This window comes from Phocoena phocoena, chromosome X (genome assembly GCF_963924675.1).
Source record: "Phocoena phocoena chromosome X, mPhoPho1.1, whole genome shotgun sequence".
Lineage (NCBI taxonomy): Eukaryota > Metazoa > Chordata > Mammalia > Artiodactyla > Phocoenidae > Phocoena > Phocoena phocoena.
Window position 1 is genome coordinate 43,685,743 of NC_089240.1, and position 27,667 is coordinate 43,713,409.

General features: G+C 43.0%; 1 protein-coding gene across 1 annotated transcript in view; it reads right to left on the reverse strand.

Moving 5' to 3' along the window:
- Positions 1 to 7,159: 7,159 nt before the first annotated feature.
- The window catches only part of DGKK (diacylglycerol kinase kappa), a 159,769-nt gene continuing 139,261 nt past the window's right edge, over positions 7,160 to 27,667 (reverse strand). The window contains exons 13-28 of the mRNA XM_065901241.1: positions 27,507 to 27,598; positions 26,522 to 26,621; positions 25,344 to 25,563; positions 23,660 to 23,764; positions 23,099 to 23,195; positions 21,462 to 21,569; positions 19,265 to 19,361; positions 18,882 to 18,989; positions 18,116 to 18,229; positions 17,637 to 17,771; positions 16,292 to 16,452; positions 15,582 to 15,723; positions 14,471 to 14,557; positions 10,223 to 10,333; positions 8,439 to 8,562; positions 7,160 to 7,239 (exon numbers count right to left, since the gene is read on the reverse strand). Of these exons, the coding sequence (XP_065757313.1) occupies positions 7,160 to 7,239; positions 8,439 to 8,562; positions 10,223 to 10,333; positions 14,471 to 14,557; positions 15,582 to 15,723; positions 16,292 to 16,452; positions 17,637 to 17,771; positions 18,116 to 18,229; positions 18,882 to 18,989; positions 19,265 to 19,361; positions 21,462 to 21,569; positions 23,099 to 23,195; positions 23,660 to 23,764; positions 25,344 to 25,563; positions 26,522 to 26,621; positions 27,507 to 27,598 (1,881 nt within the window). The remainder of the gene's footprint in view (positions 7,240 to 8,438; positions 8,563 to 10,222; positions 10,334 to 14,470; positions 14,558 to 15,581; positions 15,724 to 16,291; positions 16,453 to 17,636; positions 17,772 to 18,115; positions 18,230 to 18,881; positions 18,990 to 19,264; positions 19,362 to 21,461; positions 21,570 to 23,098; positions 23,196 to 23,659; positions 23,765 to 25,343; positions 25,564 to 26,521; positions 26,622 to 27,506; positions 27,599 to 27,667) is intronic.

Below are 27,667 nucleotides of genomic sequence, written 5' to 3' on the forward strand. Positions count from 1 at the left end.
AAATCCAATCCAGAAATAGTATGACTGAAACAGATGAAGTTCATCTTGGGAATGCAAACCTGGTTCAATATTTGAAAATAAAAGTCAATGTAATCAATCATATTAGCAGTTTAAAGAAGAAAAATCATACATCAATTGATATGAAAAAAGCATTCGACAAAATTCAGCATTCATCCATGATAAAAGTTATCAACAAACTAAGGATAGAAACGTTCTCAACCTGATAAAGGTTGTCTCCAAAGATCTACATGTAACATCATGTTTAATGGTGAAAGACTGAATACTTTCCCCTTGCCTTAGAAACAAGGCAAGGATGTCTAATCTCACCAGTCCTATTCAACATTATACTAGAAGTTTTATCCAGTGCAATGAGACAAGAAAAAGAAGTAAAAAGAATACAGATTTGAAAAGAATAAGTAAAACTGACTTCTTTTGGGCAGCTGACATAACCATATGTGTAGAAAATATCAAGGGATCTACAATAAAAAAGAGAGAAAAACTAGAACTAACATGTTTGCTTAACAAAGTAACAAGAACACAAAATCAACACATAAAAATCAATCCCATTTCTGTATCCTGACAATGTACATACAAGGAAATTAAAACTTTAAAATACCATTTATAGTAGGTCCCCAAAATGAAATGCTTAGGTATAAATCTGATAAAACATCTACAAAATCTATGTGGCGGAAACTACAAAATGCTGATAAAAGAAATCATGCAAATTGAGAAACATGGTATTCATGGAATGGAAGTGTCAACTGAGTAAAGGTGTCACTTCTGAATTGGTCTGTAGATTGAACTCAATACCAGTCAAAATCCCAGCAGGATTTTTTTTTGTACATACAGACAAACTGATTCTCAAATTTCATGGGCAAATGAACTAGAATAGCTAAGACAATTTTGAAAAAGAATAAAGTTGAAAGAATCACACCATCCAATTTGAAAATTTGCTACAAAGCTTACAAAGTAATGAATATGGTGTGGTTATTGGGGAAGAGAGAGACAGAACAATGTAAGAGAGTAGAGAGTTCAGAATTAGACCCACACAATTATGGCTGTTTGATTTTTGAGAAAGGTGCAAAAAATTCAGTGATAAAAGCAGTCTTTTTTACTATAATACATGATGTTGGAACAGTTGGATATCCATATGCTAAAGAATGAACCTTCACCTAAACCTCATTCATTATACAAAAATTAACTCAAAGTGAGTCATAGATCTAAAATTAAAACATAAAGCTATAAAACCTTTAGAAATCAATGTAAAAGAAAATCTTTGTGACATAGGGTTAAATCGGGGTTTCTGAGCAGCAGCACCACTGACATTTTGGGCTTGATAATTCTTTGTCATGGAAACTTTGCTGTGCATTGTAGGATATATAGTAGCATCCCCAGCCTTTACCCATGAGAGACCAGTAACACCATGCCCCGCAAGTCATGACAACCAAAAATGTATCCAGACATTGCCCAATGTTCCTGGGGACAAAGTCCCCCCTGGTTAAGAACCACTGAGTTGGAGAAAGAATTTTTAGATATAATGCAAAAAAGCACAGTCCATAGAAGAAAAAAAATGATGAATTGTTTTTTTATAAAAATGTAAAACTAGGGACTTCCCTGGTGGTCCAGTGGTTAAGACACCACACTCCCAGTGCAGGGGGCATGTGTTTGATCCCTGTTTTGGGAACTAAGATCCTGCATGCTGCATGGCGTGGCCTAAAAAATAAATAAATAAAATGGAAAACTTTTCCTCTGAAAGATATTGTTGAGAGAATGAAAAGACAAACTATGGATTGGCAGAAGATATTTCTAAATCATATATCTGACAAAGGATTTGGATCCAGGATATTTAAAGAATTCTGAAAACTCAACAATAAGTAAATGAAAAACACAATTACAAAAGAGAGAAAAGAATTTGCAGCCATTTTACCAAAGAGGATTTAAGTATGACAAATAAGCACGTAAAAAGATGTTCAACATCATTAGCTATTAGGGAAAAACTATGATGAGGTATCACTAAACACCTATTAGAATGGCTAAGATAAAAATTACTGAATTCCAAGAGCTGGTAAAGATGTGGAGCAAGTGGAACTTTCTAAGCATTGCTGGTTTGGATGCAAAATGGTACAGCCACTATGGAAAATAATTTGGAAGTTTCTTATCAAGTTAAACACAATTTTACTATATAATCCAGCAATCACACTCCTGGGTATTTATCCTAGAGAAGTGGATACAATAACCTGGATATAAATGTTCATAACAGCTTTATTCATAATTGCCAAAAACTGGAAACAACTTAAAGGTCCTTCAATGGCTAAATGGATAAACAAACTGGTAGATCAATACAATGGAATGCTATTCAGCAATAAACGGAACAAACTGTTGATCACAAAACAACAGAAGAACCTGAAAGGCATTATGCTGAGTTAAAGAAGCTTGCCTCAAAAGGTTACATATTCTATGACATTCATTCCTTAAACTATAAGGATGGAAAAATAGATCAGTGGTTAGAGGTAGGGTTAAGGTGTAGCTATAAAGGAATGATAGAAAGGAGATTAATGGGATAGTGGAAACTTCTGTATCCTGGTATTGGTGGTGGTTACATGAATATCTACATGTGTTAAAATTCATTGAATTATACACCGAAAGAAAAAAAAAGCAATTTTATCGTATGATAATTTAAAAAACAGACAAGTTCAATTCTGATGGTACTTTACTAGCTTTATAGGATGTAGTCTAAACTTCTTAGCAGGAATTACAGGGCCCACCCTGGTGGTAGCTCCTCAGAAATAGGGCTGTTTCCCTCATAAAGCATAAGAATGTTGTTTTTATGGAGGTAGACTGTGGTCCTGAAGGTCACAACTGTTTTGTCTCTAAGTAAGAGACAGTTTCTAGTATTGGAAAGTCGAGGATTTAGAATATCTGAGTTCTCACACCGGTGTAGCATTTTGTGGAATCCTGGTCTAGTACAGCCTCAGTTGCCTCCCTATTAAATGTGACAAATAACTGGTTCCCTCGGGGTCACTGTTAGTAGGGCAGAAATTGAACCACTTTCGATCCCAGGCCTAGCCAATGTTGCATCTGAACAGAATACTCCTTCCCACTTCAACCTTTATGGAAGGGAGAGGAGTATGTGATGTATGGTTTAGGGGAGCAGATTTTATTGTAGAAAGTTTTTCGAGGTACTTTTTGCATGTATGCATCTAGTTAGCCATCTGGGTTGTACTCTACCTCAGTTCACCTCCCCTGTAACTAATTCATTTCATTGGAATCTGGATCCTGCAGAGAGTTGGCTTCTAAAACAAAAACAGTGGCGGGTATTCCCCCATAGGATTGTCCTGAGTTGTTTCAGGTTTTAGAACTTTTTGTAGCAGCCCTTTTAGTGTTATGATCACCCTGATGGAGAGTCCTGGTTTGTGCTGCTGCTGTTCCCCGCCCCTCGCCACCTGCCATCCCTACATGCATGCGGCTTGTTTAGAGCTTGGATGACAACCCAAGCCCACTCCCCATTTCCACCACCATTCAACTCCTCCCATGCTGAGGTAAATGATGAGACACTGGTGTTGATTATATTTATCCATTTATTAAAATACTTTAAGAAGCAAAACTTTATTAACTTTGAAGACTGGTGTTCCATTTTGTGGGGAGGAGGAATAGGCACACTTTGTGGACCTTTTCTTTCTGCTTTTTCCTGTTACCCCATAAATACCCCAGTTTCCTCCCCCAATCAGCCCCTGGCCCTGCTGCTTACTTGCAGAGGCCTCTGAGGGAACAAAACAAATAAACAAAATAACAGATTAAAGATTAGCAGACAAGTAGACAAATGCAATTCCACAAACCATAAAGCCAATCAAGGTCCTTTACAGGATGGAATGGTGCTAATGGGTTTGGTTGTTTTGGTATTAGTTTCTACTTCTTATGAAACTAAAATTCTTCTACTTGTGTCCTGAGGGAAGATGACATTAACCCCAACTGTTTCTTCTGATCAACTTTAACCTAATTTATTAAATTGAAAATGTCTTCCTTATTCTTCCCTTGCCCCTTTGGACACAACACAGGCCCTTTTCCAGTGAGGTGGATGATAGCTTCTGACCTCATGTAGTATTGACACCAAAAGCAGATGATGGCAGTCCAAATCCACTGGCATTCTCCTTCCCCACTGTTCTTCTTGCTAGGAATTGCCCATTCAATCAGTCCCTCAGAAAGTGCTCCAAAGATGCAACCAAACCCCAGAACTTTGGCTCTTGATGTCAACTTTGAACATAATCGAGATGGATATTTGCTGTCTGGTCCCACCACCTGAACAATTATATTACTGCAAGTAGTTAACCATGAAGTCCTGAAAGGAGCTTATGCTTCCAGAGGATGGGCCACCTCCCTTGAGAAAGAGATCACCACTTCTTGCTTTGTTTTCAAGCTAGTATGTGCAAGAACAGGTGCTCAGCAAAGCTGTCTTCCTTGTTTTGGGAAACAACTGGTAACTAAGCAGTTTAGGAGGTAACCAAGGGATTTAGCAAGCCACACCTGCTCCTGGGCCTCATCCCCTATCAATTCTGCTCCATGAGTTGACTCCAGCCTCCAATCTTAGTGGTTTCATTCAATATCATTCTGATTCAGGGTGGGAGGATAGGGTGGGTGAAAGGGAATCCAGATGGTACAACAGAGCAAGAGTAGCATTACAACATACAAAGATGGATAGTAAGTCAGCAAAGTAAACACAAGAGTTGGAGTACTATTACAGTTTACTGTCATTGGTGATAAAAATAATTACAAGACACAGCCCTGCTTAGGCACTGCCAAGTAAAAGCTACCCTCTCCCAGGACTTCCTTTTGTTTCCTTAAATTTGCTCGTTTGGAAATTTTTCATTTTGAAAAAGGTTCTTCTGAAAAATATGCAACTTGGTTCCCAACTCTGTGAGTGAACATGTGTGTGCAGCTGTTAATGTGTGCAGCCACGGAGGAGCCAAGTTGGGCTGCAACGGTGACCTTATTGATTTGATCTAATACCTCCTCCTGGGAAGAAAGAGTAATACGGAGAAAGCCAAAGACACAGCAACAGCACATTCCCCACTTAAATACATACAGTAAGTTAACATATTCTGATGCTTAAATAAGTTTTAATTGTTTTCTCTCAATGTTTTTCCATTAACTTTCTTCCCTAGTTGTAGAGCTAGGACATTTTTGTTTGTTTGGCACAGCAATCAGACGTCTGGGGACTATCCCCTTGTTAGTATTTTTCTCCTCACCCCTGCAGAGGTGGAACACAGGTGGCTGGTTTAAGTGGGCTAGGCTGGTGGAGTTCCAGAGTTGAGAACCAGTGCTTAGAGTTGGATTGTGCACCTCGATAAACCAGCGATTGGACTGAGTCAGGTAATTGAGCACGCTGTTTTTCTGAGAAGTAGGGAGAGGCCAGTTTCCTGGCTTTCTGTTGATAAATGGGAAGGGACACTTACTCAAAGGTATAAGTTGAGGGTGGGTGGGGATACAAGGCAGACATGAGAGAACCACTGGAGAAATACTGGAGTTTGATTAGATTTGCCTGACTGGGCGCAGGCATTCAAAAAAATGCTAATTGGGATCTGGAGCAATTTTGGCCTGGTTTGTTTTCATGAGAAATTTGGAAGAAGAACCATGGGAGAAGCAGAAGCTTTTAGTCTCCATTTTCCCAGGCCCGTGTTCTTTCTGGTCACTTTGAATGTCCCTCTGTACTCAAGGGAAATGAGCAAGAAGGGAGATTCAAAAGTGATTTGGGGACTTAACCAACAGCCTGCCCAGAAGATGCAGGCCAAGATGGAGCTTGTGGGGAAGGGCCTAGGCTGTGACTTGATTGTCAGGCAGTCCCTAGCTCAGACATCTGAGTCACACAGCTCAAGGCCTGGTTGCTCCATATAGTGTTTATTGGGGAAGGGGACAGCACAGGTTGGGGCAGTTGCTGATGTAGAGTCCAGGACAGATAGAGCGAAAAAGGCAGCATGCCAGCTTAGCCCCCTTCTCTAGGGCATTGGTGTTTTTGTTCCCCTTTCTGTGGCCTGGCTCAGAATTTTAAGGGGGCATCAGAATCAGCTGGGCCATAGGTAGATCCCAGCCACTTCTAAGACACTGAAAATGCACCAAAAGATTAGAAGCTCCACCAAGAACTAGGGCAGTTGGTAGAGGCATATGTGTGTGTAGGGTAATGGGGGTGGAGGATGGGATCAGGGTGGGGAGGGATTCCTGGGTTAGCACAATAAATTATAGGGTCATTTAGAGGTCGAGTTGTATTTTCAGTTCTTAAAAATATATATATATATATATATATTTTTATATATATACATCTTTATATGTCTCTATACATAACTATACTGCAGCACAGCAGCAAAACATTTAGTTTAAAAATCCAGCGAGAATGCAGGCAAACACTCCATGGAGGCATGCAGGCTAGGATCAAGGCAGTAGGAGGGGAGCCTGTATGGTTGCCATAGGGGTGAGTTCCAACCAATGGGCCCACCCAGCCACCAGAGCACCACCTGGACATGTGCAAAGACATACATGCGCACATGGACAAACAGAAAGGGTCTGCAGAGAGAGCAGTCACCACAAGAAAAGATTTCACATGGTCATTGTAAGAGGCAAGTGGACAAGCCCCCAGGACCTAGTTCTCATCTTAATAGGCCAACTAGGAGAGACCTTCTGAAGTCACAATTTGCAATTGACAGGGATTGGGGGAGAAACACCACCAAGCCTGGCTGTCCTGACCCCACTCCTCATCTCCCTGAGAGTATTTCTTTCATTCATTCCCTAGCATCAGCAGTTTCTCTGCCAGTCAGAGAAAAACATTCCCCAACTCCCTGAAAAGGTGAACTCCCTTGAATCTTTTGTAGATCCCAGGCCATTCACAAAAAGCTTAGTTCAATTAAATACTGTAGTTGCTCAAGATGCACGAAGAGAAGGAGAACTGAACAAGACAACTCGGAACAAGAATCTTTGGCCAATGAGAAAATGTAAACCTCTAAGGAGACCTGATTGAGTCCAGGAAAAAAATGTATTAGTGTAAAGAATTGGAGGATCTTTCTTGGTGGTGCTCATGTTTGTTCTGAAATAATTTAGTCTAGCCTGTATTGAGGTTTCAAGAGTTTTTAGTAGAATCCTAAATGTTGTGAGTTCTCCTTCCAGCTTTCAAGGGTTATAGTTGAGATCCTGATGGTGTTGGAGGATCATCATCTTTTGCTTCATCTTCATGATGTCTGCGGTGCCACAAATTTCCTTTATAGAAAAAAAAGCAAGTATAGAAATAATGAGGTTAGCACATTGCCAGATGCCTAAATTTACGGACACTAAAGAGAGCAAACAAAGAGTCCTTTAGGAGACAGACTGGTTTGTTCCTATTGTACCAACCATTTTTAAACCATCTTAGAAAACCAGCTGATGTCATGCAAGCCAAACACAAATGGGATGAGTTCTCAGAACCTGATAATCCATGAAACTGCTATTGACCCTTTCAGAGTCTTCAGAAAGACTCTCAAGCACCATGGGTCTCCCAACTGGCAGATTCTTAGGGACTCAAACCAGTTGGACCAAACATAACTTGGTCCAGGAGATTCTCTCTTGGCATCTGTATGAAGTCTCAGTTCCTCAAAAAACAAAACAAACTGCCACCCTCCATCCCTTTCCTCCCATGTCCACTATGGTCATCTCTCTCAAGCTTCCAGGTCATCTAGGCTCAGAATTTAGGAGAGACCATTGACATCAGAATTGGCATAGCTGACAATTCTAAGAGAACCTTCTTTTGAGCCCCACTGATATATCAAGAACATTTAAGTCCAATTCTGAAGAAGGGGTGGAACCAAAATTCAAATAATGAAACAAATTTTGCATTTCCAGGGATTTACTATAAAAGGTAAAGAATAAGAGTGTTTAGATAGGTCATGGAACCTGTTCCTGACCCTGTAGGTGCCCAGCACTGACACCCCCAACCCATCTCAAATAATAGTGCTTTCTGGAGCAGGACCAAAAGCTTTTAGTTGTATTTGACTGGGAAATAGATCTAAATATGACTGTTTTGCCATACTTTATCCACTGAGGAAAGGAATGGGTCAAGCAGAAAGGTAACTGGCTGTTCTCATTTTTCTCTTCAGCTGTTTATATCACAGAGATCACAAAGCAAGGTTGCCTCTCAGGTTCTCGGGATCTTAGTTCCCCAACCAGTGATGGAACCCGTGACCCTGCAGTGGAACCGTGGAGTCCTAACCACTGGACAGCCAGGGAATTCCCTCCATATCACTTTCTAACTCACACCTTGTCCAAGAGACTGCTTGGCATCCCCTAATGTTGGCTCCCAGCCGGCCACCTCCTCCATCACCACCATACCCGTGCACATTTCTGATGTGAGCTTCAGGTCTTTGGGAAGTACCCAGGCTGCTGGGGAATTCTTTATGACCTCGATGCCTGTGGGAGAAACTTACCAATAAAGCCCTGGATGCCTTGGCCTGATTTAGGTTTGTCTTCCTCTTCTGGCTTCTTCTTTCCCAATTTGGGGAACTTAACTTTCAATCCGAGGCTTCTATTGTCAGTATCTGAAGACTTTTCCTGGCAAACCACAACAAGAGGAAGGTCAAAATGTTAGTTGCCTAATAGAAACAATTCCTAGAGGCCTGGCAAGGTGGTGAACAAGGATGCTGCAAGAAGCAGGCAGATCTGCTATCTATCCAGGTATGGGAGATACCTCTACTCACTAGTCTTGTGCCCTAGAAGGCATCTGATCTTTACCAAGATCCTACTCTGTGCCAGGTACTTTGCTAAATGCTTTAATAAATGATCTCATATTAATAAATGCTCTTCTGAATTGCCTTTCAGAAGAAACCTAAAGGAAGGGCACAGGACCTTCCCTTGGAACCAAAGCTTTGGAAAGTCCAATAACTAATTGACTCTCCTTCTGCTTTTCCCTACCAAAGTGGATCTGCGCCTTCTGTGGCCTTAAGGTGAGCAAGTTTGGTATCAAGTGAATGAGCAACATCTTCTTGTCTTTCTTTCAACCTACTCTGCCCTTCTTTAGAGCCTCACTTCTTCATCTTTATGGAAATGCTGAAGTCCAGAAAAGAGATTATGCCCAGGCCAGGCAGACTCCCATATCGAGACCTCAGAGCATGGACTGTTTGCTTCATTTCTCTCAATATCCAGTCTGTTTGCCTAGGTCAGGAGCTTGGTGCAAGATAGCTGAACTGAGTAGGAACGGGGTGCTACAAGAGTGTGCTTCCTTTTCTGCATAACAGCATGTTTTTCTTCCCCAGGGGGCTACTGGTCAAGAGCAGCAAAGGCATATGAGAAAGTTATTAAATCCTTTAAGACCTGAATTTGCCTATGGCTTTTTCTCTTAAATGGTAGCCCAATTGCTGCACTAGTGCAAACATGCTTGTATGGCTTGCTCACATGCATATAACTGGTGTATGAAGCCAGAAAACAGGAATAATGAGTAGGAGAACCAAGTATCCCTACAGGTTGAAGTGAGCAGTTCCATGGTGGAGAAATTTAAAGAAAAACCCTGTCAGACCGTAAAAGGTATAATTTACCTGGTGGTAGGTGGACATCTTTGAGTCATTTGATTTATGAAATGGGACTATTTTTCAATCTCAGGAGAGCACTCAGAATTGTCAAAAAATGATGACATCCACACAGCTATATTATAGCTACAGCTGCCATGCTTGATTTTCTTTTAAGCCACACACCTGCTAGGGGAAAGCATTGAGATAGCCTACTTTCCTCCCAGAGTGGGAGGGGCAGAAAGCAGCAAGGAGAGGTGATATTTGGTAGATTTAACCACCAGTATGGCCTGGGCACCAACTATTTAGAACAGATGTTGGCTGTAAACACCTGGTATTGGCCATAATGGTATGTACCAGACAAAATTCAGTCCCAGCAGCAGGTACTGAGCAGGGGAGGGGAATTGCAGCCAGGAGAACGGCACAGAAAAAGACCATTCTTCCTTATTCTTTCCCAATCTTCTGACACAGAGTGGTTCTTCTTTCTGGTTATGTTCTCATGGTCATCTAGTTTTTCAGTGTGCCTTCTGCCTTGTCCTGTATACTTATGGTGGGGAGATGGGAGGAGGAGGCTCCATTGAACTCAAGCTGAAAGCCACTACTGGCCTCCCTATGCTACATCAGTCACTGTGTCCTGGCCCACACTGGAAGGCAAAGCGCCAAGGAAGAATCCCTCTTCCCCTTTATTTCCCAATCCACAGGTCACATACCTCTGGAGAAAGGATTGAATTCATCCAGTCAATCTCGGATAGCTTTTCAAACTCCTTATTCATGGCATCCAGGGAAGTTTGCAGTGTGGCCTCATACTCAGCATTTCTCAGCTGGTGAAGACAGGAAAACGAGTGAGTATCCAATGCTTAGCACCCTACCTTCATAGACTCTTGCCTTCTCCCCAACTCCCAGTCCCTGCTAGTGGCCATGAGACCACAGGGTGCCAACTTATATCTCCTTTGGCTCATGGTGTCGGTGGAAAGTATAGCCAGCTCTTTACTTTCTCAATAGGGAGATCCAGGAGACAACCAGACAGTGATGCTTTCCTTAGGGCTTGGCATGCTCACAGTTTGGCAAGCAGAGAGGCCCTTTGACCACTATCAATTAATGCTGAAGTTGTACCCCTACAGCTTAGGGTCCAGGATAAGGGTCCTACCCTTGACCCTCAAGCCTCTGGAGACACCTAAGTGGCCCCCTAATAATAGCTACCAATTTTTGAGCAAATACTATATGCCAGGCACTGTGCATACATAGTTTCATTCCATCTTCCCAATAGCTCGATAATACCTTACAAAGTACTATTGTTCTCATTTTATAGGTAGGAAAACAGACTCAAAGAAGTTTAGTGCTCAAGATCACATGATTAGACAGAAACCCAGATCTATTCAACTCTATAGCCTACCCTCTATACCACACCATCCCAGAAAGGGTATGTGGGGTGGCCAGATGCTGGGGTGGGGGGAATCTTTATTACACAGTTACCATAATTTAAAGGCTGCTTGTGAAGCAAGGGGAGGGCTAGAGAGAGATTGGCTCAAATTTTCCCTTCCTGGCAAAGAGGGTCTGCCTCCCCAGGCTGTGCTTTTAGCCCCTAGCTATTCACTCTTAGTGAATGATGGCTTGTCCCATGGGTCTAGGAAACAAAGCTCAAGCATTCCCTAGTAATCCCCAGCACCCACAGGATGAACTCTGTATGCTCCATGGGAGAGTTAAAATAGATTATTCTGGGACCATCTCCAACTCAGAAGAACCAAGTTCTAAACCAACAACATAAGTGAGATAGTTCATGTTCCATCGAACAGTGAGCTGGGAGAACAGATGCATGCTGATATCATCAGCTCTGACACACTTTCCAGCCCACCTACTTTGGCTTCATCTCTCCTCTCTGGCATGTGCTCTACTTTCACTCTGGCACTTATGTAGCTTCTTGCTGTGCATGGGCCAGCCTTAAGTGGAACCCTGCTGTCTGTCACAAATAGGTGACAGGTGAATGAGCGAGGGATGGGATTGGAGGTTATGACCAATCAGGATGGGATATGAGAGTGGAACAAGTCATGTTGACAAATAATCTCTTGCTTTTGCTTTACAATGAATGATTTAGGACAGTACGGAGTAGCCCAGATGCACAGGACACGTGTGTGTACATGGTGGTGGGATGGGGAACAGTGGTATCAAGTAGAAATGGCCATCACTTCAAGGTAAGGGGGAAAGGGGCAGGGATTCTTAGGGGCATATTTACCAGCAGTGCTCAAAAGGGATTTGATAGTCAAACCCAAAGCCACAGAGAAGAAAGAGGAATTGGGGTCTTAGAAAATGATTCCTAATCATAATAGGAGAGGAATAAAATGGCTTCCTAATGACTTCCTATTTGGCACCTAGAGTCTCGGGCTCTGAAAAATAGTATATGGTTGGGCCTGAATCTTATGCTCTGTTCTCTTGTCCTTCTGGCTTCAATAGAGACCTTGTTCAGGACTCCTCTCTGAGATAAATGTGCAAACTGACTCAGGGGACTTCGTTACTCACTTCCTGGTTTCTGTTCTAACACATCACTAAGCCAGTTTGCCACATAAGGGAAGTGGGAGTTACTGGGTGGGATTTTCTTCATCAAAAGGCTACATCCCGGGCTTCCCTGGTGGCGCAGTGGTTGAGAGTCCGCCTGCCGATGCAGGGGACACGGGTTCGTGCCCCGGTCTGGGAAGATCCCACATGCCGCGGAGCGGCTGGGCCCATGAGCCATGGCTGATGAGCCTGCACGTCCAGGGCCTGTGCTCCGCAACGGGAGAGGCCACAACAGTGAGAGGACCGCGTACCGAAAGAAAAAAAAAAAAAAAAGGCTACATCCCTCCCCCAACACTGACTGTTCTCCTCCTTCAAGGGGAGGAATAACAATATTCAAATGAAATAAACCTGGACTTCCCCGGTGGTGCAGTGGTTAAGAATTCGCCTGCCAATGCAGGGGACACGGGTTCGAGCCCCGGTCCGGGAAGATCCCACAAGCCGCGGAGCAACTAAGACTGTGTGCCACAACTACTAAGGCTGCATGCTGCAACTACTGAAGCCTGCATACCTAGAGCCCATGCTCCACAAGAAGAGAAGCCACCGCCATGAGAAGCCTGTGCACCGTAATGAAGAGTAGCCCCCACTCGCCACAACTAGAGAAAGCTTGCATGCAGCAACAAAGACTCAATGCAGCCAAAATAAATAAATAAAATAAAAATAAATTTAAACAAATGAAATAAGCCTTACATCCATGCCACCTCTATGATATGGCCTTTCTGGAGATACATGGTCATTCTTAGCAGCCGTTTGCACCCAGGTCTCATTTGGATGTGTGTATGTGTGTGTGGGGGGTCCTTACCAGGTTCTATATTAAGTATGATATGTGCTCAATTTGGGTTGTTGGCTGGCACAAACCAATTTTCATGAGCCCATGAGCCTCGAGAAATCCTGAGTGGCAATAAGAGGCTAAGCTTCCATATTTCCTGCTGCCCAAATTGGCAAGGCCATTTAGCTCTGCCTATATATAGAAGGTACTTCTGTTGCTGTCGCTGAAGGCTGAAGGACTCTAGCCTGGGGCTCAGATGCTGGGACAGCCTGGCCTGACTGCCTCAACCACTCTTCCACCTGTGCAGTGTGCCAGTTAGATGTGCAAATGGAAAAGGGGAAGTGGCTGCACTTCTTGCAAAAATCAACTCAGAGGCCCCTCTTCAAATAAACCTTAATTAGATGAGAGGCAAGAACAGTACCTTCCTAGGGGCCTTAGCAGCAAACCTCAAAGTGGAGTGGTCATGATCAGTTGACTCATTAAAGCACACTCACCAGGTGTGCCTATGGGCTTCACATTATGAGAAACAGCAACTCTTCCTGTAGCTCAAAAACTGAGCCTCAGTCCATTTTCCCTAACACTAATAAAATCTACCATCTGTCAAGCTGCTAGGAAGAGCTAGGCACATAATATACAGTAGTTTGTTTAATCCTCACAACAACCTGGATAGGTAGAGATTTTAATTCCTATTTTGTAGGTAGGGAAACTGAGACCCAGAGAGGTGAAGTTACCTCACGTACCTACTGTTATGGATTCATTTGTGTCCCCTCCAAAAAGATATCTTGAAATCCTAACCCTCAGTACCTCAGTTTTTTGGAAATAGGGTCATTGCACATGTAATTATTAAGATGGGATCATTGGTCTGGTCTGGACTCTGGAGTGGGGTGGGCCCTGATCCGGTAAGACTGGTATTGTTTAAGGAGATGGCCATGGGAAGACAGAGAGACACAGGGAGAGCACCATGTGAATATGGAGGATTGGAGTAATGCATCTACAAGCCAAGGAACACAGCAAAGATTGCCAGCAAGTCACCAGAAGCTAGGAAGAGGCAAGGAAGGATTTCCCTACAGGTTTCAGAAGGAACATGGCCCTGCTGACACCTTGATTTCAGGCTTCTAGCCTACAGAACTGTGAGACAATAAAGTTCTGTTGTCCTAAGTCACCCAGGTTTTAGTGCTTTGTTACAGCAGCCTTAGGAAACTAATATAGCTAGTAATGGGCAGATTTGGGATTTGAACTCAGAGACCCCCAACTTTTCCCACTATTCCTTACTGTCTTTCCACATGGTGAGAGACGTATGTGGAAACTTGGGAGATGCAGAGCAGCTCAAAAGAGCTCACCCTTTTCTACTGAAACTATATGAGGTATGATGAGAAAACGCTGCTTTTGTTTGGCCTAGTCTGGACCCAAGAGACATTTGCCAAAGGAGATAGACTTTTCTTCAAGAATATGGTAGTCCCTATAGATTCGCATAACTTATAAAGTGACATGATCAATGACAACTCTGGGTGAAGATGACACAGCAGGGACTGCCAGGTAAGCACCTGGCCAAAATGCTCCTACATGTCTTCCAGTGCTCTAGGACCAAGCACAGGCTGTGATGGGATACTTTGCCCTCCCTGTTCCAACCCCATCCACTCACCAAGTTTTCATCCAGGAAAGCTTTGGTGTCATCGTAGAGCCCTTTAAGACTAAATGTAACATCTACTGCGTCATTTCTGGTTAGAGTCTGAGAGGAGAAGAAAGGAAAAGAAAGGAAGGGAAAGGACAAAGACAGAGGAGTTGTTGGTTAGTAAGCATGCAGCTGGCTTCTCTGTGGGAGGGTAGGAGCAGGCTAGTAGGATGTGGCTATAAGTGAAAAAGTAATATTCACAATATAGCACAACTAGTAGTTCAGCATGGGCACCAACCAGTCAAAACTGATGCCAGCTATCAACTACCAGTACAGCTGTATTGGTGTGTTGTATGCTGTGGCACAGCACAACTTGGCATTTGGCATCACTGATTGAGTGCTATGGGTATAGGGAAACAGGGAATATGCAAACCAGATAGTAAGTTTCAGGCCACTTGTTGCCACTAGGCTGAAGCCACCTTTCCCATGGTACATGAAGTTAGGCCTAACCATCTGTCTTCTTGAAACTCCAGGCCTGGAGCTCCAGGCCTCTTCCAACTAAGATCCGGCCCCAAATAAATAGGTAACCTACATTTTAGGAGGCCCTGACCCTGTATGTGGCCCTTTTGTATTGTTTGCCTAGCACTAAAGTTACTTTATAAAAGCATCACTTAAAAATCTTCTGCCAGTGGGTAAAGTCACAGGATGGCACATTTAACATCAGGAATCTAATCTAGACCTTCCCCTCAAGAGGAAAACCAAGGCAGCCTGGAGCACAAGTTTCAATGACAAGTGTCACCTTAACAGGTTATATAGGGATCCTCCTGGAATGAGGAAGGGCCTAAGCCAAGTTCCTCCCCATTCTCAGGCTATTTCTCCTTGAGGCCAGTGTGGTAGATAGCTATCAGGCTGATGAAATCTGCTATGGGATTCTCCCAGTAACCACTCTGGACCAGTAACCATTCTCCCAGCAACCATTCTCCCAGTAACAAGTCAAACAATATCTGCCTCCCCCTCTACTCTATCCATCAGTTTCCTGCCACGTCATTTGCCCAGTTTCTCTACCCAGCCTCCAGCTCCTCTTCCTTCCCTTTCCTATTTGGTTTGACTCCTTTCCTTCATCTGCCCCTTCCCCCCTTACCTCAATGGGAGTGCAGGAAGCTGCACCTGCCTCATTGCTACTGTCTTGGTTGTAAAATATAACATTCAGGATGTTAGCACTGGCATTCACAGAATCCATGAGGACAGACACATGCTGGTGGACCTTACTCAGGTCAGTAAGTCTGTAATAAAGCAAGGACAGATAAATGAGTCTAGAGTTCTGAAGGATGTCTGGCCTGAGGTGCTGGTGAGGGTTGGGATTAAGGGTAAATTGTATTCTTTACTCTCTCCTGTTATTTCTTCTCATTTCTAGGGAGGCACCTATGCCAGAAAATGTTTCTACTCTTCTCTAGGTATTCACTTTTGTCCATCCTTGTCTCACCAGAATTAGATACTGGGTGCTTTGGGAGAGTGGGAGGCTAGAATAGAGGAAGGAGCTGACTCCAGAAACTCTAAGGCCCTCCTGATATTTAAGGGCAAGGATAAGCATTTTTAGTCCTGTTGGGTCTGGGGCAGCAAGAGGAGATCAAAATTTATCTCTGGGCCTAATGGGAGAGGTCCAAGCTGGCTTACTGCTGACCACAAAGACTATTTCCCACCTAGAATGTCAGAGTCCCTGTCAATCCTCAGAGCTCTGAGCAATACTCCTTTCTGAGGCCAGGCTCTCCAGTAGCCAATAAATACAAGTTGGCTTCTTCTCCCTATCTCTTCTTGGGATTCCCAGCCCTGTATCTGGGCCAGTCCACTTACCTGCTGATGAGGTTTTCTGCAAGCTGAGCTAAGTGCTGCATCTGGGCATACTCCTCATCAGAGAGGCTATCTTGAGATTCCTGGGAGTCCAGCTGGGGTTGAGAGGCAGCCTGGATTTCAGAATGCTTGCACTTCCACATTTTCATTGAGTTCTCAAAGTCCTGGTGATAAAGACAGAGGCAGAGCCTAAAGATTGCTGTAGCTAAGACGGCATGTGACAGATCTGTCTGTGAGTCTGATATTTGTGGGTACTGTGGGGAAAGGGGAAAGAGGGCCTCATCCATTCCCCCATACACCTATCTCCACACCCATACATCTGTCCAACATTTTATTCAATGTCTCTTTCATACTAAGCAATTTTAGTTTTTTGTTGTTGTTGTCGTTGTTGCTGTTACCATGCCAAGCCTTGGGACAACATACTTGAATCAGACAGATGTCTGCCTTCCAGAAGCTCCTATAGGTAGGTATCATGACCAATAAGAAAGTGGAGCCCTTTTCAGCTCCCTTCTTTGCCAAATCTAGGCAATATATTCTGATGGATTTTAGAGTTAGACATATCTCATTTAATTTTGAATTGTGCTTCTGTCATTGACTAGCTGTGTGACCTTTAGCAAAGTATTTAACCTCTCTGGTCCTCATTTTCCTCACCTATAAAATGGGAATAAGTGTATCTACCTCATAGGATTGTTGAGAGGACCTGTTTGAGAGAATATATGTAAAGTGCCCAACACAAAGTAGGTAGCTTATAAACTAGACATCGCATTCCTTCTCTATTGCTGTGTCTATGGACTGTCCACAGGCCAGAGTGGAAGAAAGCCTCTAAGCATTGAACATCTGATTAATAATCGCTCCTTTCTAGCGTTAGGTGGTTTAGCTGAGGTGAGTGACATTTGTGAATGCAGTATTTTAAGACGCCTTAGAGGAACCTAAAGACCATATTCAATGAAGACTCTCTTGTTGAGGGAGCAGATTTCTCCATAACCACCTGAGGCCTTTAACTCTGTGCAGTGGAGGGAGGAGTACAACTTTGTTGAAAACTACAGAAGGGAGCTTCTTGTCTCACTCTCTTGGACAGTGCTTTGCAAGTGTCTATGTATATCAGAATGTCTCAGGGAGCTTGTCTGCAAATGCAAGTTCCCAGGAAATACCCATCTCCATTCTGATGCAGTGGGCCTGTGTGGGTCCCAGGGATGTGCATTTCTAACAAGCACCCAAGGTGACTCTGAGATAAGTATCATGCAGACCTCTCTTTAAGGAATTCTGCCTGACTGGAAGTATTCAGTACTCAAGTGATAGCTATAGATGAGACAACGTAGGAGCCCCAGATGAGCCTTTCCCTTCTTACCCGATCTCTTGCCAGCATCTGGGCAGTGTTCTTGTATCTAATCTTGATAAGGCCTGGCCTCTGAACCCAGGCCTCCCCATCCACCTGCACTGGGATACCTTCTTCACCATCGATGGTTATCATCAACTCACGGCACTGCCAGAGAAGAGGAGGAGGGAGAATGGGGGAGAAAAATGAGGTAACGACTGTAGACCAATCTGATAATCTCACAGTCATGGCCAAATGTGTATCTGAACAGGACTGGCAAAAATGTGAATCAGATTGTCCCAGGGAGGAAACACATGTTTGCTATGGGCTTTTTGCTCCTTTGGTCCCTACCACCTGTTTCCAACTTCAGCCAGTACCTTGCTTCCCACCAGATAACCTGCTCCCTCCACCCTGTCATTCTTATACCTGGTTAATTCCTGAGACTACCCCACATCCTGGATTGTAGCCACAGGGCTCAAACCCTTTCTGGTGCCCACCAGGCCCGTGCCTACCTGGGCGATGCGATGATGATGCAGGTTGATGATACGGGACATTGCCATCTGTACAGAACCAAAGATTGCCACTACCTCTAGCTTCCCATCATCTATCGCAGGAGCCTCATATTCCTGAGGAGGAAGAACTGTGTCACACATCTCACCCTTGAGAAACCACACCTTGCCTATCACAAGCAGGTATGCTTTGAAAGCTCCTGGTGAGAATTTTTCTAGCTAATGAAAAGTGGAGAAACTACTATATTATTAAGAGGAGAAGAATGAGGTCAGGAAGCCAACTTGGGAAAAGGGCACTGAGATAAAAACTCAGTCCCTTTTGAGATCACAACTCTTAACTGGTTCTCTCCCTGTCCAATCTAGCATCATAAATCCCCAAGGCCAGTCCCACTGGTCCCATGACCTTCTTGGGTGAGCTCAGATGAAAGGATTCATGGCCAATTTCTCAGGAGATTTTATTGACAGACCTCCTTAGAGAAAAGGGCATGGCCTAGGTAACCTTTCAAGGATCTTTCAAACGTGAGGAATGGAAAATTCAAAGTCCAGGCAACACCGAAGAATTTATCTGATCCTGAGGTTTTTGGTTGATTCTTGTGCTCTGGGGTGGTAATTGCCTTAAAAAAAAAAAACCTCATCATACAGCTGCTGCCAATAAAGGTCCCCAGCCCACCTCCTCTTCCCCTACACTCCAGTCTGTTCAACTCTCCTTTCTGATAGACTTTAGAGGGGTCAAGCCTTTCTTCCTCCCTGTTCCTTGTTCCATACTCACTGTGGTAGCTGTGCTGCTTCCCCAAAAGTTGACACCTCCAGCATAGCTGGTAATGTTGAGCACTACAATGCCTTGCAGGTTTGGCAAGGAGATGGCTTCTCCATCACACTGAAAGAAAAGAGTAGCCCTTATTGGCTGGCTCTTCAGATACCAATGTGAAGGGCCATTTACAGAGATGGGGGAAGGGCTCTGTCTTCTCTTCATACTATTATTTTCTCATCCATAAAATGGAAATCTATCTTCGTGATTTCCTACCATGAGCAATGAGTGAGGATCAGAGTTAAAGCTTGGGAAGAACTAAGGATATAGAGGAAAGTTGATTCCCAGGGTCATGATATTTCCTTTCTTCATGCCCAGGAAGGATCACCCTCTTTTCCACTAACCTCCAGGTGCACTCGTTCTTCCAGTTTTCTGTAAGAGCGCTGAAAAAGTTCCTTGCTTCCCAGAAGGCCATACCACATCTTGTTCTTAAGGCGGCTACTACAGGGAGATAAAGGTAGAGAAAAGTAGTCAGAGGGTGAATAATATAAAGATAAGTGGATGAAGAAAAGTAAGAGGAGACACCATCTTATTCATCAAGTGCCTTCTTATAGAGAGGAGTCATGTTTAATGGTAACTGGACACAAGAGGGAATGCTAGGATAGTGTAACTGGTATCCTTATGCGAACACCAGCTGCAATGGGTTCCTGGGTCTCCTTGAGGCATCAGCATCCCATTGATTTGTCACTTTTACTTGCTTATGATGTTGGTTCAGGCTTGGAAGAGACAGGCTATATTTAGAAAGTAAGGCTCATAAAAAGCTGTGAGCATAACTGGCTAGTACACATCAACTACCCTGGCAAGTACCATTCTGGGAGCTCAAGATTTCAGCCACTTGGAATCAATTTCATTTGAAACATGTGACTCTTAGACTGCAGTTTCTTTGAAGCATAACTTTTCTGGCAAAGTGGAGGGATTTCCAAGACCTGTATGTTAAACACTTAATTCAATGCTACAGAATAGAAATAAGCTTACTAGGAAGACTGTAGAGTAGGAGCCAGTGGAGAGAATATGGGACAGGCAAGAATATCAGGAGACCTGTGGTGGAGGTGGGAAGGACAAGGTCCTGTTGACTGCAGAGTCTCTGATAAAAACAGGCAGGGTACTTAACAATCACTATAAAGGCTGGATAGAGTTTACTGTGAGCTTTTAAAGTAGAGCCACAGAAATGAGCCACCACAGGGCATGGGTTTTGAAATGTAAGAAGGCTAGCACATAGCACAAAGTTATTTGCACTCTGTTTTAAACCATAAGTTCTCTGGGCACTTCAGTTTCCTTATCTATTAAAAATTGGAGTTTGGTTATGTGGAAATGCAAAATACCTAGAACAACCAAAACAATTCTGAAAAAAGAACAAAGTCGGAGGACTTTCATCTCCCAATTTCAAAACTTACTATAAAGCTACAGTTATCAAGACAGCGTGGTGCTTGCACAGGATAGACACATAGATCAATGGAACATGGTGAGAGTCATAGGAAAACAACCCTTACATTTAGGGTCAATTGATTTTCAACAAAGGTGCCAACACACTTCAGTGGGGGAAAGGATAGTTTTAAAAGGTGGTGCTGTGGTAAATGGATATCCATGTGCAAAAAGATGAACTCAGATTCTTACCTAATACCATACATAAAAAGTAACTCGAAACAGATCACAGACTTAAATGTAAGAGCAAAACCAAAAATTTTAGAAGAAAACAGCAAATTTTTAAGATCTTGGGTTAGGCAAATATTTCTTAAACATGGCATCAAAAGCATGGTCTGTAAAAAAAAAATTGATCAATTGGAACTCATCAAAATTCAAAACTTTTGTATTTCAAAAGAGACCGTTAAAAATGAAAAGACAAGCAATAATAACAAAAAAGACAAGCAACTGGGAAGCAATATTTGCAAGACACATCTGATAAAGTACTTGTTCCTCAGCCCAGGCCTGCTCTGAGAAAGAAGTTCTGGTGGCAGGTGGGCAGGGGGTGGTGATGATGGGTGGAGGGTGTGCTTCTTTTTACTCGTAATTTCAATTTACCACAAGAACTCTGAGGCTGCCTTAGTGTATGTCTGTAGTACAAAAGTACCAGAAGGTGCCAAGCAGAGCAAACAAGATGGGGTAAAATCAGTAGGTCCTGGGGAACCAAGTTAGGAACACTAAGAACCAGTAGGGCGATCTTTGATACTTTGCAGCCTTGCCAAGCAAACAGACCTAAAACCACTACTAGGACCTCATCAAGTTCTTGGAGACAGAACAAAGATAGGCAATTCGCTGAACTGAGTCAATGTAATCTGTTTTCAGTAACAGTAACACAGTTAGCTGAACACAGGTCAAGACTATGAAAGCAGCTCCAAGTTCAGGATGCCAGTGCAGCATCATCACCGATCTGGTCAATATTTGGGGCGAGATATCCCACTAGACTAACCTTGGGACTAATGTGTTTTACTTCCAAAGGATGGACTCTTTCTGTTTCTTGTCTGTAAGGTAGGGGATGTGGGAATACATGTGTATATTGTGATTGTGTGTTTGTATGTAGGGAGGGGAGTTTCTTTTCCTTACTTGTATTGTCCTGGGTGTTCATCTCTTCTGGTGTTGAATTCCAGAGAAATTTTAGCATCTAGTCCAATTCCAAAATAGTTGTTCATGACACACCTTTCTTTGAAGCGTCTGAAATTAGCCAAAGGGAAGAAGAGAATAGACACTGGTGCAGGAAAGAAGTGCTGTTATCATTGGGCTGCAGACTTTATCTGCGTGATCAACAACCACTGAGGGAAGTCCCCCTCTACACTGGGCACGAGGCTTAATGTTCTTGAGAGGCACATGTAGATGTCCTATTGTGTTAACAACGAACTTGTTAGCTGTAAGAGAGGACACCCAGCCAGTAGGGTGGATTCAGTGGAATTGGGATTCATAATAAAGAAGTCATCTTTGGAGGCTGTCAGATATGAGTGGCCATTATCTTCTCCACATAAAATAAAGGGAAGTAAGAGTCATTGACTGATTCCCATAAAGAAAGAAGATTTAAGTATCTCAGATAAAAATATATGATGAGAGTAAAGTCTGTATTACTGTTTCCAGAGATGTCTGAACTCCTTTGTAGCACTTTCACATCAAAGGGCAAAGTGATCATACATTTGAAGGAAAAAAAAAACTGTTAAAAGAGGGTAGATACATATACAACAACAACAAAACCAAGCAGTTTGTTTTATTCTTCTGCATCCATCCATTAAAACCAGTGGTGTGCTGGAGCCAGTTCATACCAGTTTATGTAAGCTGATTATGCCTATAATTCCCAACTCTGCATTCAATGACACTATATCAGTAGCTTGAAATAGGCCATGATGGAAAGGTTTACGCCAGGAATAAATCAGGGCTTTCCTCCCCACAGAGAGCTGGTTGTTAAACATTTTCCAGCACACCATTGATCAAAACTCATTAGGTAGGTCCATTGAGACCTCATATATGAGCTTAAGCCAATGGTAAAGTGGAGGGGAATGGGAGTTGAATATAGGAATAACTGGGAAGCTGCAGAAAACTTAAATAATTGCTAGCTGTGTCCTTCTTTTGAGAAACTGAAAATAGGTACAATTTAGCTACTTAACCACAGATTTTTTTTATTCATTACTAAACTGACCTTACATCTCTCACATGAGATTTGCCTTCCTTGACCACGGTCCAGAAATTGGGGATTCTCTAACTGATGTAACTGATTTTCTTAATGGAACTCAAAATAAGTGAATGTGACGGAACTTGGCTCTAAAGAGGTAGGGCTATTGAGACAGATGTCTTTAGATTTGCTAGCTAGTCCCCTCAATGCCCACTTACTTCTTAGCAACTCCAATCATTTACTGTTAAAGGCAACAGTGAAAAACAGGTTCTTTGAAATGAAATGAAGTTGTTTTAATTTAAAAAAATAATAACAACTGTAACACATATAGCACCTAACTATGGGTGCCAAACACTGCCCAATGCAAGTACTTTGGATATATAAACTCAATAAATACAGCAAACCTATCTGGCAAGTTCTACAATTATCTCCATTTTATACATGAGGAAACTGAGGTTTGGTTGAATTACTTGTGTAAGGTCACACAACTAGTAAGTATAGTCAGCATTTGACTCTGGGTATCCTTAGACTATTCTCTTAACCAGAGAAAGGGAGAAGCCACAGGAAGGTGATAGGCTTAAATACTTACATAGTTTCAGGTGTAAAATATAAGTGCTCCAAATTGAGGTTATCCAGGTCTTCACTTTTGAGAGAAGATATAGAAGACAGAGTACCAAGACGAGAACCTAGACACAAAAGATGTCACCTTGGTGTCAGATACAAACAAGAAAGCCCTTCCCCCCAGTTGTATTTCACCCCACTTTCTCTGTTGGAGCAGAATCAAGCTCAATGACTTTCTCCTCGATAATATTCAGGGTTCTCATTCCAAAGAGGGATCATCTTGGATGGACAGGGACTTCCACTGACAGAATAGTAAGGTTGGGCTGCTTGCTTGCTGGCAGTGAAACAGCTTCAAATCTTGGGTTTCATCAGGCCAGCCTTTTCAAAGTATCTAATGGGGTCATTACTTCTGGACATAGGCATGGGGTCTTATAGTGTGAGGTTTCTGGAGAAGAGGGAGGGATATCTACTGCAGAGTAGGATTATGGCTAAAGGAAGATGCATGAAAATACATCTTTATTCTTTGGGAACTAGAAGACAGAGATGAAGCTTAGAGTAAAGGAAGGAAGGAGAAGAGAAAGATCATTACGGTGTCTTGGGCTCATCTGGTTAATATCTTCTGAGTCATCTTCCAGGAAGAAAGTTGAACTAAAGTTCTTGACTGATATTGTCTGTCGGCTTTGCTCATCAAGAACTATAGAGAAAAAGTGGAAGGAAGGAGGGAAGGAAGGAAGGAGAGGAAGGAAAGGAAGGAAGAAAAGGAGGAAAGGAGGGAGGGAGGGTTGGTCACATTTCTTGAGCATCTCTTTTGTTCAGTTAATACCAGTCAGTGTGTGGGGAGACAATGGAGACTCCCATTTGATCATCACATCTCCTCCATGATGCTGTTTGTGGTTTCAGCTTTCTTACAGTATTGCCATGTCTCTTCACATCCGTGCCTGAGCTTTCTCTGTTTTACTTGTTACTCTTTTCCTATCGTCCAGTAAATGTGGCTGTGAGTAGAAGCTTGGGGCCAGGGGTAGGGGGAGCAGGGTGGGAAACTTTCTGTTCTTCTACCTCCATTCTCGCCTCTTATTTAATTCATTTACTCACATGACCTTTGTTCTAAACTTAAGCCTCTAGGAACAGGCCGTTCTTTCAAGCAAATGTCTCACCAATACCCAGAATATTTGAGAAATCTCCTTTCTTTTACCAGCCTATATATTGTATAGCTCAGGTGCTCAGCCTATGCCAAAGCTCATAGGTTCAATCCCTGGGCTGCCAGGGGAGCCTTTCTCTGTCCCAGGGCCACAAGTTGCACTCCTAAATCTGATTTATGTATTGATGGAGCAGGCTGAGGATTAGTTGTGACAGGGTTATGGCTATATCAGATTGATCTGATCCCGGCTACTTGGAAACTACCTACAGAAATAGAGGCAAACTGGCTGTTTAATGATTTCACAGTGCAGAAGGGTTATTTCCTTTCTTTCTTAGAAACTTGGCTGAGGTTGTACCTAAAGGTACCAAGGCAGGAGAAGGTACTCTAGCTAAAGGTACCAAGGCAGGAGAAGGTACTGTAGCTAAAGGTACCAAGGCAGGAGAAGGTATTGTAGCTAAAGGTCAAAGGCCAGCCAAAAGGACTTCCCTGCTACATGGACTTCTGTTCAATTCCAATAGCTCAGGTAGAACACACTTGGTGTTATATTTTCTGATCTGTTTTCCAAAGAAGCATTGTGGAGAAGTGGGAGCCAAAATGTTAAAGTAAGAAGTTGGAGGAGTTGAAAGAGTTTTCTTACTGAGTTGGAAGCTTGCAGATTGTCATGAGTTATGGGAAATGGCAATCAATGCTAGAGCTGCCAGGACCACTCTCAGAGCCCTTGTGCCTGATTAATACTGTGCGAGACATGCAGAGATAAACACTATTTTCTTTCTAAAATCATCATAGGCTCAGTGGTTGGAAGATTCCATGGCTGGAGGTTGAAGCTGACAGACCTTTGCGCAAAGCCACTTAACAGCTGTAATTGTTTAGGATGATTGTTAGTTCCAAAAATAAATAAGTAGCAAGAGTTGAGTGCCTGGGAGGTAGGAGGAGCCAAAGGGGCAGCTTATCAGGACTGAGGCTTTTCAAATCAGTGGAGACTGAGGATGGGCTTTGGATGCTTTATGAATGCAGAATCTAGTCAAGTTTTGGTAGTGTTGTCAAATAGTAGACCCAGAGCGAGGGAGACCATTAAACTACCCACAGGAACCTTCTCTTTACCCTGCCTCAATCACCACAACCCTGGGGCCTTTACCTTGTTCAACTTGGAATATGATGAGTTTCAAGGACTTTTGGAGATTCTGGGCCTTTGTGGCCAGCTCCAACTTGCACTTGGCTATGTGGTCTATTTGAGGGATGAAGGGCTTTCCATCTGCCTTGGCACTGTCTGCATGTGCTGTGGTACTCTTCTCAACTGCTGCATCCTCAGCAAGGATATCAATCAGGACACTGAGCTTGTCATACATTAAGTCGCTCTATATGGGGAAGGAGACAGGGCATTGTTATGAGGGATTTGTGCCTGAAAGGACAGAATGAGGAGTCAGATGGTATGGGGAGAGGTAGGGAGGGGTACTAGTTGGCCGGAAACACTGCGCATAGAAAGCTACATGTGGGGAGATGAAAGTTTAGGGAAAGAACGGCTTGGGTAGATGTGATAAGATAGCCAAAGGGTGTAAGGGGGTCAAAGAGACACTATTTGTTACAGAACAGCTGCAGGCATCAATATATGTTGCCTAGTCTTTCTCATGTCAGAGTGGCCTGTAAAATGATGTGTAATATGGCAAAACTAAGGAAAGATAAACATTTCTGGATTGGTGTTTTCATGGGCATGCTCCTATGAATGTGGATGTGGCTCTGCATGGGTTCCTTGTGTCTGCCTTTGTCTGTGTGTATGTTTGGGGGTGTACTACATGATTCCCAGCTCCATCACTTAATAGTTTGTAAACTTAGGCAAGTCACTTAATCTATTTGTGCTTTTATATTCTAGGGTAGTTGTGAAGATTAAATAAGTTAATACATTATAAGTGCTTAGAACAGTTCCTGGCACAGAGTAAGTGCTATATAATTGTTAGCTGTTATTGTTACTGTGGTTGTTATAGAGGTGACTGTGGGTGTATTTCTAGCATGAATTTGTATGTATTTTCAAGAATGTTCTGGTATACAACCATGTGCCTACACGTTGGTGTACGCTTGTGTCTCGGTGTGGACAGATGCTTGGCATAGGCTTAGGTACATGGTACATGGATAAGTGTGTATAGTGCCACTCTTCATTTGGTGAAAGGTGGAAGTTTGATGAGGATTTCCCCCATCAGGGAGGCTTACCAGCTGCTCCTCCTTGCTCTTTTACAATTCCCAGTGAGAGGCACATTTGCTTTTATTAAAAATGGGGCCCTGGCACCACAAAGAGTACAAGAAAAAAGGATGGAAACTTACTTTCAAAATCACAGACTCTATTGCTGTATTGTTCTGTTTTATCCGGCTCCAGGCCTTTACAATATCAACTACAAAATCTTCCACTGCTGAGCACAGGAATCTGGAAATATAAGATAGATGACACAATGTGACATGGACCATGAGGTCCAGAGACCTTCTCTCTTATAATGTCATTAGTTTCCATCTTCCTCCTCTTCCTTCTCCCTCTGTCTTTCCTGATCTCTCCTCCCTCCCTCTCTTTGTCCCTCTCCCCCCACTCCCTCTCCCCTCTTTGTTTATTCTGATTCTTCATGTGTATACGGTGAAATATGCCAGTACCTAAGAGAATTTAACTAGCATTTCTTAGCCCAAATTCCAAATTTCCAGGAAACAGAATTCAGTCAGTCCAACATGGGTCAGGATTTCACCCTGGGTCAAATCAGCTATGGTTCAAGGGCCTGGCTAATTTAGTACAAACATAATGACTTTGGGACGATGGTCCCTGTAGGGACTGTTTCTCAAAAGAGAATGTGGTAGATTTGGAAGGAACCCACCAGAGTCCCAGGAGAAATGAATGACCCACGTATTTAGAAGGGGGAGAATGTATTGCTCAGCTATGAGAAAGCAGCTGTAGCAGGTACTACAGAGAATTTTCCAGGTATTAAATGGAAAACAAAGTCTCCCTACTGTAGGGAGCTATGCTATGCTCTTGAATGGTATGGAATGTTGTGTTTCCCTTCTGTAACGCTTCTTCCAAATCTGTGGCTTACAATTTTGTCTTTTTGGAGTAGCAAGAGCCCTCACCCCAATCTCATCTTTTTTTTTTCCCCCCGTAAACTTTCTATTCAGGAGGTTTGAGTTGGAAGAAATTTGATTTGGGAAGGTAAACATATGCTTTCCTTGGCCTCAACCCCCCAAGCTATTAAAATGAGCCCCATCTCTGACTGAGGAACAGCCCATGAGGGGCAAAAACATCCCAAAGGTAGAGAGCCAAAGGAAGACTGACCTGGTTGCAATGATCATCTCTGTCGGGTACTTGGCCTTCAGGATTTTATTCAACTCAGTGGTTGCAGATTCTAAGTGTTGGATGGCAGCAGCCTAGGGGGAAAAGGAGTGTTTGGCCCTGGAATCTTAGCGCTGTGACATAGTGTGCTACCCATCCTCACC